Source organism: Salmo salar, chromosome ssa23 (genome assembly GCF_905237065.1).
Source record: "Salmo salar chromosome ssa23, Ssal_v3.1, whole genome shotgun sequence".
Classification (NCBI taxonomy): domain Eukaryota; kingdom Metazoa; phylum Chordata; class Actinopteri; order Salmoniformes; family Salmonidae; genus Salmo; species Salmo salar.
In genome coordinates, this window is record NC_059464.1 from 52,122,460 (window position 1) to 52,140,533 (window position 18,074).

Here is an 18,074-nt window from a genome sequence, read left to right on the forward strand (position 1 = left end):
TGCGAAGGATTAGCATTTCAATGTATATAATTATTGGCTGTGTAATGAATCCATTTTGTCTTTCCCGCTCTTTCTCAGTCCACACCCCCTTCCCTTCGTCCACCAAGCCGTCATATCGGTTTAGCCCACTAGGGTATCTTCCCCATAATTTTTAGTAACCAATATCAACTGTTTGTGCATTTCTGTGATTATTTAGTTAGTAAATAAATGATTAAGCCAACTGGTGTATGGATGATTTATAGTAAAGGCTGGGTTCGTGCAGATAACCAAGAATTTACGACGTTCAGATAACCAAGAATTTACGACGTTCAGATGAGATTGACGTGAGGTAAAGAATAATTCATTAATAGAAGACTAATTGATCAGATATTAAAATATCTGAAGAGTTATATTCGGAAAAGCATTACTGTAATCTTAAGATTTTCCGTGGTGCCCCGACTTCCTAGTTAATAAAATGTACATTGTTAGTTTAATCATTTAATAATAATTACAGAGAATCGATTTGATAAAATAACAGTTTTCACCTTTAATGATGCCAAAGACACAACACATGCAAGCCTCAGCCAGCCTCCTTAAGATACTGGACACTGTGTATCACAAGTCACTTAGATTTAGAACTAATGCAAGAACACTCATCCATCACTGTGATATACACAACATGGTGAGGTGGCCCTACCTTCCAACAAGAAGCCTGAAACACTGGTACATATTTTGTGCTTGGATTATTGCCTACTTATCTGTGCTCCTCACTTACAAAGTCATCACACACATATGGTCACCGTTCTCAGCTGTAACTATGGTTCCTAAGGTTAAGGTTAGAACAGAAAATTGCAAAAATATAATTTCCCTATAATGCTTCTTGGTCTTGGAACAACCTGCACTTTAAAACTGGCAGAGAGGATATCACTTGTTGAGTTTAAAGTTCTGATAGAGGAATATGTTGTTGACCACTGGATTGTTTTTCATGTATTGTATTGTGCTCCCTATGTATAGTTGGAGCCGGAAGTTTAAATACACCTTAGCCAAATACATTTAAACTCAGTTTTTCACAATTCCTGACATTTAATCCTAGTAAAAATGTCCTGTCTTAGGTCAGTTGGGATCACCACTTTATTTTAAGAATGTGAAATGTCAGAATAATAGTAGTGAGAATGATTTATTTCAGTTTTTATTTCTTTCATCACATTCCCAGTGGGTCAGAAGTTTACATACACTCAATTAGTATTTGGTAGCATTGCCTTTAAATTGTTTAACTTGGGTCAAACGTTTTGGGAAGCCTTCCACAAGCTTCCCACATTAAGTTGGGTGGATTCTGGCCCATTCCCCCTGACAGAGCTGGTGTAACTGAGTCAGGTTTGTAGGCCTCCTTGCTCGCACACACTTTTTCAGTTCTGCTCACAAATTTTCTATAGGGTTGAGGTCAGGGCTTTGTGATAGCCACTCCAATACCTTGACTTTGTTGTCCTTAAGACATTTTGCCACAACTTTGGAGGTATGCTTGGGGTCATTGTCCATTTGGAAGACCCATTTGCGACCAAGCTTTAACTTCCCTACTGATGTCTTGAGATGTTACTTCAATATATCCACATAATTTTCCTGCCTCCTGATGCCATCTATTTTGTGAAGTGCACCTGTCCCTCCTGCAGCAAAGCACCCCCACAACATGATGCTGCCACCCCTGTGCTTCACGGTGTTGTCATGACGTTGGCCTGTGGGTAAGGTTTATAACCCCCCCATAAATACCTTTCTCCCTCCCTTCCTTCCCTCTCTGACTCTACTGAAGGACTCTTGAATAGCCTTTGTTAAACATAGAGAGTCTGGGAACATCAAACAAGTGGGGGGAAAGGAACCATATTTCGGTAATAGAACCAGTTGAAAATATGCGTTGGTACTTAATGAATATGATGTCATTTCGGTTGTCATCTGAGACATTATGACTGATGACAGGACGACATAAACTGTATCTGGGAAAGTCTACACATTCTAGTTATCAGATTCACATGGAATTGTTGTGCAATTTAAATGTTTGAATATGAAACTATTTGTGAAAAGATTAAATGTAATTTTAGCTTCCAAATGAGAGAATTGGGTTTTCATAAGGTTAGAGCCCTGCTCAATCAGTGGCCCGCCCCTGTGAAGAGACATGGGTTATAAACTATGAAACACACCCTTCTCTCCCTCCACTATATAAGCCCTTGATGAAAATGTAACCTCCTGTTCCGGGTACGTGAGGCCTTCAGCCTCTGCGTTAAAAGGACTCAGATAATAAGCTGTTCCTGGTACATTAGGGCGACGGTCTGATGTCAGAAGGATTCAGATAATAACTACAGAACTAAGCCAACCTCAGCGTGAGCTTTGGTTGCGAATGGTATGAACTTTGAACTCTTATTCACTACAGAAGCGATACCTCCTAGCCGTTGAGTTAGCAGCGGCCGCTGTAAACATGGGCTAGGAAAGGACGGACGACGTATCCAGTCTAACACACAACGACGATACTACAACGTATACAATTTACCACCAGAGACATTCTTCCGAGGACAGGAAGATCTCTGTTGGGTAACACGGCCAGTATCTATGACCAACCTACCGAAGCGCAGCTCAGAGTAAATATTTATTGCATTTTCCTTTTCCAAATGGGCGGTAATTTAGAATGCATAAGATTCTGTATTTACCAAAGCTTAGCTTCTCCCTTTGTTCCTCAGTCTTCCCGCTCTTTCACTCAAACCCAACCTCCTTTCCTTTGTGTAACCAGCCGTCATGTCGGCTCCGTCCACCAGGGACGTTTTCTGTATGACATAATTAGCATTCTGTGTATATCTAATTCTGTGTGATTAATTAGGTATTTAGTAAATAAATAATTAAACCCAATTTTGTGTTGCTGATTCAACTTGTTAGCCAGGGTTCGTGAAGATAACCAAGAATTTACAACTTTCAGATGAGACTGAAATAAAGTGACGATTAATATTGACTGCTATTGATGTAAAATATTACTATGTCTTTCAGAGTTTATTCAGAAGATAACAGCTCTATAAACACTCTTTCGTGGTGCCCCGACTTTCTAGTTAATTACATTTACATGATTAGCTCAATCAGGTAATATTAATTACAGAGAAAGGATTTTATAGAATAGCATGTCATATCACTTAATCCGGCATAGCCAAAGACACGACAGTGTTCTTCGGCTTGCAAGCATCCCCCTTTTTCCTCCAAACATAACGATGGTCATTATGGCCAAACAGTTATATTTTTGTTTCATCAGACCAGAGGACATTTCTCCAAAAAGTATGATCTTTGTCCCCATGTGCAGTTGCAAACCGTAGTCTGGCTTTTTTTATGGCATTTTTGGAGCAGTGGCTTCTTCCTTGCTGAGCGGCTTTCAGGTTATGTCGATATAGGACTCATTTTACAGTGGATATAGATACTTTTATACCTGTTTCCTCCAGCATCTTCATAAGGTCCTTTGCTGTTGTTCTGGGATTGATTTGCACTTTTTGCACTAAAGTACGTTCATCTCTAGGAGACAGAACGCGTCTCCTTCCTGAGCGGTATGACGGCGGCGTGGTCCCAAGGTGTTTATACTTGTGTACTATTGTTTGTACAAATGAACGTGGTACCTTCAGGCGTTTGGAAATTGCTCCCAAGGATGAATTTGGGGAGGTCTACAACTTCATTTCTGAGGTCTTGGCTGATTTCTTTTGATTTTCCCATGATGTCAAGCAAAGAGGCACTGAGTTTGAAGGTAGGCCTTGAAATACATCCACAGGTACACCTCCAATTGACTCAAATTATGTCAATTAGCCTATCAGAAGCTTCGACATAATTTTCTGGAATTTTCTAAGCTGTTTAAAGGCACAGTCAACTTGGTGTATGTAAACTTCTGACCCAATGGAATTGTGATAGTGAATTATAAGTGAAATAATCTGTCTATAAACAATTGTTGGAAAAATGACTTGTGTCATGCAAAGTAGATGTCCTAACTACTTGCCAAAACTATAGTTTGTTAAGAATACATTTGTGGAGTGGTTGAAACACGAGTTTTAATGACTCCAACCTCAGTGGATGTAAACGACTCCAACCTCAGGGGATGTAAACGACTCCAACCTCAGGGGATGTAAACGACTCCAACCTCAGGGGATGTAAACGACTCCAACCTCAGGGGATGTAAACGACTCCAACCTCAGGGGATGTAAACGACTCCAACCTCAGGGGATGTAAACGACTCCAACCTCAGGGGATGTAAACGACTCCAACCTCAGGGGATGTAAACGACTCCAACCTCAGGGGATGTAAACGACTCCAACCTCAGGGGATGTAAACGACTCCAACCTCAGTGGATGTAAACTTCAGACTTCAACTGTACACGCTGACTACCTCCTGCTGACCTCTTGACCTCTTGGCCAGGTCCACCTCGCAAAAGAGGTTTGCAACCTCAAAAGTATTTTACTGATTTAAATAAAAAATACTACTATGTACTACTACTACTGCTTTCTCGTATTTTTTACCATACAGAGTTATGCTAGACGCAATAATACACAATGTTACAACTGTAGTATACTAGCTACCACTATTAAATCCAATCAAATGTTATTAGTCACATGCGCCGAATACAACAGGTGTAGACCTTACAGTGAAATGCTGAATACAACAGGTGTAGTAGACCTTACAGTGAAATGTTGAATACAACAGGTGTAGACCTTACAGTGAAATGCTGAATACAACAGGTGTAGACCTTACAGTGAAATGCTTACTTACGAGCCCCTAACCAACAATACATAAACAAAAAATACAGATAAGAAATAAAAGTAACAAGTAATTAAAGAGCAGCAGTAAAATAACAATAGCAAGACTATATACAGGGGGAACCGGTTAGTCAAGGTAATATGTACATGTAGGTAGAAATATTAAAGTGACTATGCATAGATAATAACAGAGTAGCAGCAGCGTAGAAGGGAGGGGGGGGGGCAATGTCTTATGGCTTGGGGGTAGAAGCTGTTTAGAAGCCTCTTGGACCTAGACTTGGCGCTCCGGTACCACTTGCCGTGCGGGAGCAGAGAGAACAGTCTATGACTAGGGTGGCTGGAGTCTAACAATTTTTAGGGCCTTCCTCTGACACTGCCTGGTATAGAGGTCCTGGATGGCAGGAAGCTTGGCCCCAGTGATGTACTGGGCCGTACGCACTACCCTCTGTAGTGCCTTGCGGTCAGCAGTCGAGCAGTTGCCATACCAGGCAGTGATGCAACCAGTCAGGATGCTCTCGATGGTGCAGCTGTAGAACCTTTTGAGGATCTGAGGACTCATGCCAAATCTTTTCAGTCTCCTGAGGGGGAAAAGGTTTTGTCGTGCCCTCTTCCCGACTGTCTTGGTGTGTTTGGACCATGTTAGTTTGTTGGTGATATGGACACCAAAGAACTTGAAGCTCTCAACCTGCTCCACTGCAGCCCCGTTGATGAGAATGGGGGCGTGCTCAGTCCTCTTTTTCCTGTAGTCCACAATTATCTCCTTTGTCTTGATCACGTTGTGGGAGAGATTGTTGTCCTGGTACCACACGGCCAGGTCTCTGACCTCCCTCTAGGCTGTCTTGTTGTTGTCGGTGATCAGGCCTCCCACTGTTGTGTCATTGGCAAAATTCATGATGGTGTTGGAGTCGTGCCTGGCCGTGCAGTCATGAGTGAACAGGGAGTACAGGAGGGGACTGAACATGCACACTTGAGGGGCCCCTGTGTTGAGGATCAGGGTGGCGGATGTGTTGTTACCTACCCTTACCACCTGGGGGCGGCCCGTCAGGAAGTCCAGGATCCAGTTGCAGAGAGAGGATGGTAGCTTATTGATGAGCTTTGAGGGCACTATGGTGTTGAACGCTGAGCTGTAGTCAATGAACAGCATTCTCACATAGGTGTTCCTTTTGTCCAGATGGGAAAGGGCAGTGTGGAGGATCTGTTGGGGCGGAACGTAAAATGGAGTGAGTTTAGGGTTTCTGGGATAATGGTGTTCATGTGAGCCATGACCAGCCTTTCAAAGCACTTCATGGCTACAGACGTGAGTGCTACGGGTCGGTAGTCATTTAGGCAGGTTACCTTGTGGTCTTGGGCACAGGCACTATGGTGGTCTGCTTAAAACATGTTGGTTTTACAGACTCAGACAGGGAGAGGCTGAAAATATCAGTGAAGACACTTGCCAGTTGGTCAGCGCATGCGCACAGTACACGTCCTGGTAATCCGTCTGGCCCTGCGGCCTTATGAATGTTAAAGGTGGTCTAGGGAGAGCTTTGTATGCATCTCTGTTTGTGGAACGAAGGTACCGTAATTTCCGGACTATAAGCCGCAACTTTTTTCCCAGGCTTTGAACGTCGCGGCTTAAACAATGACGCGGCTAATATATGGATTAAAAAAAACAAAACAAAACAAAAAAAAACACATTCTGTGACGTGCTCAGTTTTTTGGCGGCATGAAGCTTTCATTAGACCAATGAAATTGCCGAACGGGTTAAGGTCAAACAACTATTTTTGTTTACAGTTTAGATTAAATCGAGCGCTCTCAAACTTCCCATCATTCTGATTACGGTAGTCATTTTGTCACCCTGATTCCTGGGGGCACAACAAAGTATTTGCAGCCACTCGACATCAGTGTAAATCGTGCATTTAAGGTGGCCCTCCGTGTTCAGCGGGAGGCTTGGATGACAAGTGGGGAGAAATCCTTCACTAAAACGGGCCGCACGCGAAGAGCAACTTATGGTCAAGTCTGCCAGTGGGTCCAGACAGCGTGGAGCATTGTCCAAAAAATCCACTATCATCAACGGGTTTCGAAAGGCTGGACTGCTGCATGTTGAAGAGGGCTCAGCGGGGGATTTGCCTCCGGATGAAAGTGACGAGAGCGACAATGAAAATGATCCAATATCGGATGAAGCAATTCTGAGGCTATTCAACTCCGACACCGAAGGAGATTGTTTCAGTGCACAGGAGGAGGAAGATGGTGACCAACGACTTTCTTGGTAGGCTACTGTTTACTGCTAATTTAGTATTTTTTGTTACAAGCCGTGTTTCGTTAAAGTCTGTGTAAAGTTCATTTGTTTCAATGTACCGGTAGGCACCTGCGGCTTATAGACATGTGCGGCTTATTTATGTTCAAAATAATAATTAAAAAAAAATTCGGGTGCGCTTAATAGTCCGGAAATTACGGTAGTCCAGAGTTTTTTTCCCGCTGGTTGCACATTTAACATGATGATAGAAATTTGGTAAAACGGATTTAAGTTTCCCTGCATTAAACTCCCCAGCTACTAGGAGCGCTGCCTCTGGGTGAGCGTTTTCTTGTTTGCTGGCTGGTGTGTTTACGGACATATTCAATCAATCAATCCTTATCCCAGTCTGCTGTTCCCACATGCTTCAAGAGGGGCACCATTGTTCCTGTTCCCAAGAAAGTGAAGGTAACTGATCTAAATGACTATCGCCCCGTAGCACTCACTTCCGTCAACATGAAGTGCTTTGAGAGACTAGTCAAGGACCATATCACCTCCACCCTACCTGACACCCTAGACCCACTCCAATTTGCTTACCACCCCAATAGGTCCACAGAAGACGCAATCGCAATCACACTGCACACTGCCCTAACCCATCTGGACAAGAGGAATACCTATGTAAGAATGCTGTTCATTGACTACAGCTCAGCATTTAACACCATAGTACCCTCCAAACTCGACATTAAGTTCGAGACCCCGGGTCTCAACCCCGCCCTGTGCAACTGGGTCCTGGACTTCCTGACGGGCCGCCCCCAGGTGGTGAGGGTAGGTAACAACATCTCCACCCCGCTGATCCTCAACACTGGAGCCCCACAAGGGTGCGTTCTCAGCCCTCTCCTGTACTGCCTGTTCACCCATGACTGCGTGGCCATGCACGCCTCCAACTCAATCATCAAGTTTGCAGACGACACTACAGTGGTAGGGCTGATTACCAACAACAACGAGACGGCCTACAGGGAGGAGGTGAGGGCCCTCGGAGTGTGGTGTCAGGAAAATAACCTCACACTCAATATCAACAAAACAAAGGAGATGATCGTGGACTTCAGGAAACAGCAGAGTGAGCAGCCCCCTATCCACATCGACGGGACAGTAGTGGAGAAGGTGGAAAGTTTTAAGTTCCTCGGCGTACACATCACGGACAAACTGAAATGGTCCACCCACACAGACATCGTGGTGAAGAAGGCGCAGCAGCGCCTCTTCAACCTCAGAAGGCTGAAGAAATTCGGCTTGTCACCAAAAACACTCAAACTTTTACAGATGCACAATCGAGAGCATCCTGTCGGGCTGTATCACCGCCTGGTACGGCAACTGCTCCGCCCACAACCGTAAGGCTCACCAGAGGGTAGTGAGGTCTGCACAATGCATCACCGGGGGCAAACTACCTGCCCTCCAGGACACCTACACCACCTGATGTTACAGGAAGGCCAAAAAGATCATCAAGGACAACAACCACCCGAGCCACTGCCTGTTCACCCCGCTATCATCCAGAAGGCGAGGTCAGTACAGGTGCATCAAAGCAGGGACCGAGAGACTGAAAAACAGCTTCTATCTCAAGGCCATCAGACTGTTAAACAGCCATCACTAACATTGAGTGGCTGCTGCCAACATACTGACTCATCTCTAGCCACTTTAAGAATGAAAAATGTATGTAATAAATGTATCACTAGCCACTTTAAACAATGCCACTTTATAAAATGTGCTGAGCACCTACCGTTTAAAATGGCATCTCTTCCCTCATCTCCTTTCTTTCAATGCCAGGGGAGGAAAGGAAGCTGTTTGGACCACTTAAGTAGGGAAAGTCCATCCATTTTTACATGTGGCCTTATTTTCACTCTTTCTGTTCTTGTAGTTGATTCCCAAACTTTTAATTGTTTAATACTACTACTACTACTACATTAATCATCTCATATGTATATACTGTACTCTATACCATCTACTGCATCTTGCCTATGCTGTTCGGCCATCACTCATTCATATATTTTTATGTACATATTCTTATTCATTCCTTTACACTTGTTTTTTTTCTAAGGTAGTTGTTGTGAAATTGTTAGGTTAGATTACTAGTTAGATATTACTGCATGGTTGGAACTAGAAACACAAGCATTTCACTACCCTCGCATTAACATCTGCTAACCATGTGTATGTGACGAATAAACTTTGATTTGATTATGACAGAATACAGCTCATTCAATGCTGTCTTAGTACCAGCCTCTGACTGTGGTGGTATGTAAACTCTCTAGGTAGATAGTGTGGTCTACAGCTTATCATGAGATGCTCTACCTCAGGCGAGCAATAGCTCGAGACTTCCTTAGATATCGTGCACCAGCTGTTGTTTACAAAAATACATAGTCCGCCGCCGCTGATCTATCCTGTCGATACAGCGTATAACCAGCCAGCTGTATGTTGATAGTGTCGTCGTTCAGCCACGACTCCGTGAAGCATAAGATGTTACAGTTTTAAATGTCCCGTTTAGTTTAAGTTTAGTTTATTAATTTGACCATTTTAAAAAACAAGCACACATAAAACCTAAAAGCCATACATGCACATTAATAAAATCATAGAGGATAACACACTATACAGTCTGGGACTTATTTCCATTGTGGTCATCTTGAGACAAGATGGCTGGGCAAGATGCAACACAGTACGGCAGTGAAATAATAAAACAAAAACATAGAAGAAGAACATCTATCTCATCATTCCAGTTACATCATAGGGGTTATTCATATGGGCACAGAAGACATCAAACATATTTTGACTTTATTTTTAAAGCTGCCCAGAGAGGACGTTGTTTTTATAGGCAGAGGCAACTCATACAAGAAAGTACCTTGGTAGTTTAATCTTCCGCGTAGGTTATCTATTTTATTGTCCAAAGATTGCACGTTTGCTAGCTGAATGGAAGGAAGTGGGGGTTCATTCTCAGAAGGCAGCCCGCCCTCCGGACCCTTTTTCTCCGCCTTCTCTTCACGCAAATCACGGGGATCTGGGCCTGTTCCCGAAAAAAGCAGTATATTGTACGCGTCGGCCCCGTCAGACTCGTTAAAAGAAGTCCGTGGTGAGAAATCTCAGTCCTGATGTCCAGAAGTTATTTTCGGTCATAAGAGACGGTAGCGGCAACATTATGTACAAAATAAGTAAAAAACAACGCAAATAAACTAACAAATAACACAATCGGCTGGGGGCACGTAAACGTCTGCCTTCTTCTCTGGCGCCATCTTAGGGATTACTACTACTGCTGTCTCGTATTCTTTACCATATGGAGCCCTGTTAGACACAATAATACACAATATTATTACTGTAGTACTACTATGTACTACTACTACAATAATACTACTACTACTAGTGTATTCTTTACCATATGGAGTCCTGTTAGACACAATAATCCACAATATTATTACTGTAGTACTACTATGTACTACTACTACAATAATACTACTACTACTAGTGTATTCTTTACCATATGGAGTCCTGTTAGACACAATAATCCACAATATTATTACTGTAGTACTACTACGTACTACTACTACAATAATACTACTAGTGTATTCTTTACCATATGGAGCCCTGTTAGCCACAATAATCCACAATATTATTACTGTAGTACTACTACGTACTACTACTACAATAATACTACTACTACTAGTGTATTCTTTCCCATACGGAGTCCTGTTAGACACAATAATCCACAATATTATTACTGTAGTACTACTACGTACTACTACTACAATAATACTACTACTACTAGTGTATTCTTTCCCATACGGAGTCCTGTTAGACACAATAATACACAATATTACTACTATAATACTGCTATTACTACTGCTACTACAACACTACTTCTACTATAAAATACTACTACTAGCTACTGCTACTGCTACTACTATAGTAAAACTACTACTACTACTACAGTAAAACTAGACTACTACTACTACTGCCACCTCATATTCTTTACCATACAGAGTCCTGTTAGACACAATAATACACAATATATTATTACTGTAGTACTACTAACTACTACAACACTACTACTGCCACCTCATATTATTTTCCATACAGAGTTATGTTAGACACAATAATACACAATATATTATTACTGTAGTACTACTAACTACTACAACAATACTACTACAATACTATTGTCCCCTCATATTCTTTACCATATGGACTCCTGTTAGGTACAATAATAAACAATATTACAACTGTAGTACTACTAGCTACAACTACTACTACTACTAATAATAATACTACAACTACTAGGGTTGGGCTCCCGAGTGGCAAAGTGTTCTAAGGCACTACATCTCAGTGCTTGAGACGTCACTACAGACACCCTGGTTCGAATCCAGGCTGTATCACAACCGGCCGTGATTGGGAGTCCCATAGGGCGGCGCACAATTGGCCCAGCGTCGTCCGGGTTTGGCCGGTGTAGGCCGTCATTGTAAATAAGAATTTGTTCTTAACTGACTTACCTAGTTAAATTAACAAAATACTACCATACTAGCTACTACTACTATCCCTCATATGGAGTTCTGTTGAAATCATACACTATATAACTACTATACTACTACTACTGGTGTCACCTCATATTCTTTACAATATGGAGTTATGTTGAATTATTACACTATACTACTACTACTACTACTAGTAGTACTGTTTTCACCTCATATTCTTTACAATGTGGAGTTATGTTGAATTAATACACTATATAACTACTATACTACTACTACTACTACTACTACTACTACTACTACTACTACTACTACTGTCACCTCATATTCTTTACCATGTGGAGTTCTGCAGTTATATACTATTACTACCCTACTACCACCACTACTACTAATACTACTACTACATTCTTTACCATACAGAGTCCTGCAGGAATAGGTTTAATATTAGATACTAGTACTACTAGTACTGCTACTACTACTATTACTACTACAAAATAGACTACTAATAGACTACTGCTGCTTCTATCCTGTGTAATCTTTACAGGGTTGTCCAATGTTTTACCACAAGATGTGCTGTCCTACAACAGCCAGAGCCTGGTTGGTCTTGCAGTGGGAGATGAGCACTTTACTGTTGGCCTGTAGAGAGACAGAGTTACAGCACTTTACTGTTGGTCTGTAGAGAGACAGAGTTACAGCACTTTACTGTTGGCCTGTAGAGAGACAGAGTTACAGCACTTTACTGTTGGCCTGTAGAGAGACAGAGTTACAGCACTTTACTGTTGGCCTGAAGAGAGACAGAGTTACAGCACTTTACTGTTGGCCTGTAGAGAGACAGAGTTACAGCACTTTACTGTTGGTCTGTAGAGAGACAGAGTTACAGCACTTTACTGTTGGACTGTAGAGAGACAGAGTTACAGCACTTTACTGTTGGTCTGTAGAGAGACAGAGTTACAGCACTTTACTGTTGGTCTGTAGAGAGACAGAGTTACAGCACTTTACTGTTGGCCTGTAGAGAGACAGAGTTACAGCACTTTACTGTTGGTCTGTAGAGAGACAGAGTTACAGCACTTTACTGTTGGTCTGTAGAGAGACAGAGTTACAGCACTTTACTGTTGGTCTGTAGAGAGACAGAGTTACAGCACTTTACTGTTGGCCTGAAGAGAGACAGAGTTACAGCACTTTACTGTTGGCCTGTAGAGAGACAGAGTTACAGCACTTTACTGTTGGTCTGTAGAGAAACAGAGTTACAGCACTTTACTGTTGGCCTGTAGAGAGACACAGATCAGAAGTTCCCGACCACACCTGGAGGTAGACAGGGACCAATTGTGTCTGGATATCTAACAAGTGTAAACAGATCTGGATGGTCAAACCATCATTATACTGCCCTCAAATCATTGACAGGTGGCACCATTGGCATATAGCATCAATAAGTGCCTTAAAATAAATAAATCATATTTTCAAAGAATATCTGTCAAATGATTTGCATACAGAGAGGGACCAGGGAATCTGGTCACAATGTGGACGCAGTAGACAGAAAAGGGACACATTTTAAAACAAAGGGTAGACACGTCAAATGTTGATCAGATCACATATACCACATGCTACCGCAAGGTATAAACTGGTCTACTGATAACAGAACTGTGTTGTGTGTGCGCGTGTGTGTGTGTGCGTGTGTGTTTTTTACGTACAGGAACAGGCAGCCCCTCATGCTCCAGTCTTTCCTGAGGGTCATGGTGTAGAACCTTCCACCAGGACAGGAAGTTAGCCTGATGCTCCATGATCACTTCCTGGAGGCGGGACTTCTTGGCACACTTCAAATCACAGCAAACTTTATTTGCAAAGCATATTTCATAACCTAGCTAAAATATACCTCACAAAAACGATAAGAAAGAAAACTGAGATGAAAATAAAGTAAGAAAAAAATGAAGATAAAGTGAAGAATGCCTGAAGACAATCCAGGTGACATGAATGAAGCAGTCCTTCAATGAAAGAAAGAGTTACATGTCTGTTAGGGGTCAGGGGTCAGGGGTACATGTCTGTTAGGGGTTAGGGGTCAGGGATACATGTCTGTTAGGGGTCAGGGGTCAGGGATACATGTCTGTTAGGGGTCAGGGGTACATGTCTGTTAGGGGTCAGGGGTACATGTCTGTTAGGGGTTAGGGGTCAGGGATACATGTCTGTTAGGGGTCAGGGGTCAGGGATACATGTCTGTTAGGGGTTAGGGGTCAGGGATACATGTCTGTTAGGGGTCAGGGGTCAGGGATACATGTCTGTTAGGGGTCAGGGGTCAGGGATACATGTCTGTTAGGGGTTAGGGGTCAGGGATACATGTCTGTTAGGGGTCAGGGATACATGTCTGTTAGGGGTCAGGGGTCAGGGATACATGTCTGTTAGGGGTCAGGGGTCAGGGATACATGTCTGTCAGGGGTCAGGGATACATGTCTGTTAGGGGTCAGGGGTCAGGGATACATGTCTGTTAGGGGTCAGGGGTCAGGGATACATGTCTGTTAGGGGTCAGGGATACATGTCTGTTAGGGGTCAGGGATACATGTCTGTTAGGGGTCAGGGGTCAGGGATACATGTCTGTTAGGGGTCAGGGGTACATGTCTGTTAGGGGTCAGGGGTCAGGGATACATGTCTGTTAGGGGTCAGGGATACATGTCTGTTAGGGGTTAGGGGTCAGGGATACATGTCTGTTAGGGGTCAGGGATACATGTCTGTTAGGGGTCAGGGATACATGTATGTTAGGGGTCAGGGATACATGTCTGTTAGGGGTCAGGGATACATGTCTGTTAGGGGTCAGGGGTACATGTCTGTTAGGGGTCAGGGGTCAGGGATACATGTCTGTTAGGGGTCAGGGATACATGTCTGTTAGGGGTCAGGGATACATGTCTGTTAGGGGTCAGTCCTTCAATGAAAAAAGAGCAATCACCTTCTGGAAGGTCTTGTGGTCACTCGTCAGATACAACTGTAAAAAACACACACATTCAGTAAGCATAGTATTAAAGCTGGTGCTTTCTCTAGTTCCATGGTACGTGTCTGTTAGGGGTCAGGGATACATGTCTGTTAGGGGTTAGGGGTCAGGGATACATGTCTGTTAGGGGTTAGGGGTCAGGGATACATGTCTGTTAGGGGTCAGGGGTCAGGGATACATGTCTGTTAGGGGTCAGGGGTCAGGGATACATGTCTGTTAGGGGTCAGGGGTACTCTCCCACAGAGATCATATTAAAGAGAATTAAAATGTGTGGATTATATTATAGAGGTCTAATATGTAGTTCTATGGGTTAGGTTAAATGTATGTATTATATTATAGAGGTATGGTAAGAAGAAGGGCGGGGGTGTATGCCTTATGATTAACGAGTCATGGTGTGATCATAACAACATACAGGAACTCAAGTCCTTTTGTTCACCTGACTTAGAATTCCTCACAATAAAATGCCGACAGCGTTATCTACCAAGAGAATTCTCTTCGATCTTAATCACAGTCGTGTATATCCCCCCCAAAGCAGACACATCGACGGCCCTGAAAGAACTTCATTGGACTCTTTTAACAAGGCTAATCTGAAAACAAGGCTCCTTAAATTTTATCAGCATATCGAATGCGCGACCCGGGCTGGAAAAATCCTGGATCATTGTTATTCTAACTTCTGCGACGCATATAAAGCCCTCCCCCGCCCTGCTTTCGGAAAATCTGACCACGACTCCATTTTGTTGCTCCCAGGCTATAGATAAAACAGGAAGTGTCCGTGCTCAGGTCTGTTCAACGCTGGTCCAACAATCGGATTTCACGCTTCCAGATTGCTTCCATCACGTGAACTGGGATATGTTCCGCATAGCGTTGGACAATAACATTGATGAATACGCTGATTCGGTGAGCGAGTTTATTAGCAAGTGCATCGGTGATGTTGTACCCACAGCGTCTATTAACCTGTTAGGGATAGGGGGCAGTATTGACACGGCCGGATAAAAAACGTACCCGATTTAATCTGGTTACTACTCCTGCCCAGTAACTAGAATATGCATATAATTATTGGCTTTGGATAGAAAACACCCTAAAGTTTCTAAAACTGTTTGAATGGTGTCTGTGAGTATAACAGAACTCATATGGCAGGCCAAAACCTGAGAAGATTCCATGCAGGAAGTGGCCTGTCTGAAAAGTTGTGTTTCATCTTGGCTCTTTTTATTGAAGACTGAGGATCTTTGCAATAACGTGACACTTCCTACGGCTCCCATAGGCTCTCAGAACCCGGGAAAAAGCTGAACAATATCGAGGCAGGCTCTGGCTTTAACACATTATCGCGTTTGGCATAGTGGCCGATCAGAGTACTCTGAGGCTTACGCGCGTGCCCGAGTCGACCGAGATGTCTTTATTTTCTTTCTCTGTTTACCTAAACGCAGATTTCCCGGTCGGAATATTATCGCTTTTTATGAGAAAAATGGCGTAAAAATAGATTTTAAACAGCGGTTGACATGCTTCGAAGTACGGTAATGGAATATTTCAAAAAAATTGTCACGAAATGCGCCATGCTCGTCACCCTTATTTACCCTTTCGGATAGTGTCTTGAACGCACGAACAAAACGCCGCTATTTGGATATAACGATGGATTATTTTGAACCAAACCAACATTTGTTATTGAAGTAGAAGTCCTGGGAGTGCATTCTGACGAAGAACAGCAAAGGTAATAACATTTTTCTTATAGTAAATCTGACTTTGGTGAGTGCTAAACTTGCTGGGTGTCTAAATAGCTAGCCCTGTGATGCCGGGCTATCTACTGAGAATATTGCAAAATGTGCTTTCACCGAAAAGCTATTTTAAAATCGGACATATCGAGTGCATAGAGGAGTTCTGTATCTATAATTCTTAAAATAATTGTTATGCTTTTTGTGAACGTTTATCGTGAGTAATTTAGTAAATTCACCGGCAGTGTTCGGTGGGAATGCTAGTCACGTCACATGCTAATGTAAAAAGCTGGTTTTTGATATAAATATGAACTTGATTGAACAAAACATGCATGTATTGTATAACATAATGTCCTAGGGTTGTCATCTGATGAAGATCATCAAAGGTTAGTGCTACATTTAGCTGTGGTTTGGGTTTATGTGACATTATATGCTAGCTTGAAAAATGGGTGTCTGATTATTTCTGGCTGGGTACTCTGCTGACATAATCTAATGTTTTGCTTTCGTTGTAAAGCCTTTTTGAAATCGGACAGTGTGGTTAGATTAACGAGAGTCTTGTCTTTAAAATGGTGTAAAATAGTCATATGTTTGAAAAATTGAAGTTTTTGCATTTTTGAGGTATTTGAATAACGCGCCACGGGATTACACTGCGTCCCACCTAGCCCATAGAGGTTAAAACATTCCCCAACCAGAAACCGTGGATTGATGGCAGCATTCGCGCAAAACTGAAAGCGCGAACCACTGCTTTTAAATCAGGGCAAGGTGCAAGGTGACCGGAAACATGACCAAATACAAACAGTGTAGCTATTCCCTCCGCAAGGCAATCAAACAAGCTAAGCGTCAGTATAGAGACAAAGTAGAGTCGCAATTCAATGGCTCAGACACGAGACGTATGTGGCAGGGTCTACAGTCAATCACAGACTACAAAAGGAAAACCAGCCCCGTCGCGGACCACGATGTCTTGCTCCCAGACAAAATAAACTTCTTTGCTCGCTTTGAGAACAACACAGTGCCACTGACACGGCCCGCTACCAAAACCTGCGGGCTCTCCTTCACTGCAGCCAACGTGAGTAAAACATTTAAGCGTGTTAACCCTCGCAAGGCTGCAGGCCCAGACGGCTGCATCCTCAGAGCATGCGCAGACCGGTTGGCTGGTGTGTTTACGGACATATTCAATCAATCAATCCTTATCCCAGTCTGCTGTTCCCACATGCTTCAAGAGGGCCACCATTGTTCCTGTTCCCAAGAAAGTGAAGATAACTGAGCTAAATGACTACCGCCCTGTAGCACTCACTTCCGTCAACATGAAGTGCTTTGAGAGACTAGTCAAGGACCATATCACCTCCACCCTACCTGACACCCTAGACCCACTTCAATTTGCTTACCGACCCAATAGGTCCACAGAAGACGCAATCGCAATCACACTGCACACTGCCCTAACCCATCTGGACAAGAGGAATACCTATGTAAGAATGCTGTTCATTGACTACAGCGGTCAGCATTTAACACCATAGTACCCTCCAAACTCGACATTAAGTTCGAGACCCCGGGTCTCGACCCCGCCCTGTGCAACTGGGTCCTGGACTTCCTGACGGGCCGCCCCCAGGTAGTGAGGGTAGGAAACAACATCTCCACCCCGCTGATCCTCAACACTGGAGCCCCACAAGGGTGCGTTCTCAGCCATCTCCTGTACTCCCTGTTCACCCATGACTGCGTGGCCATGCACGCCTCCAACTCAATCAAGTTTGCAGACGACACTACAGTGGTAGGGCTGATTACCAACAACAACGAGACGGCCTACAGGGAGGAGGTGAGGGCCCTCAGAGTGTGGTGCCAGGAAAATAACCTCACACTCAATGTCAACAAAAAAAAGGAGATGATCGTGGACTTCAGGAAACAGCAGAGGGAGCAGCCCCCTATCCACATCGACGGGACAGTAGT

The 18,074-nt window shown here is 43.3% G+C and overlaps 1 protein-coding gene across 2 annotated transcripts in view; it reads right to left on the reverse strand.

Moving 5' to 3' along the window:
- Positions 1–18,074, reverse strand: part of cfap161 (cilia and flagella associated protein 161) — a 42,282-nt gene that overhangs the window by 4,240 nt on the left and 19,968 nt on the right. For both annotated transcript variants that reach the window (XM_045706268.1, XM_045706269.1), the window contains exons 6-8: positions 14,386–14,421; positions 13,142–13,264; positions 12,016–12,089 (exon numbers count right to left, since the gene is read on the reverse strand). In XM_045706268.1, the coding sequence (XP_045562224.1) occupies positions 12,016–12,089; positions 13,142–13,264; positions 14,386–14,421 (233 nt within the window). The remainder of the gene's footprint in view (positions 1–12,015; positions 12,090–13,141; positions 13,265–14,385; positions 14,422–18,074) is intronic.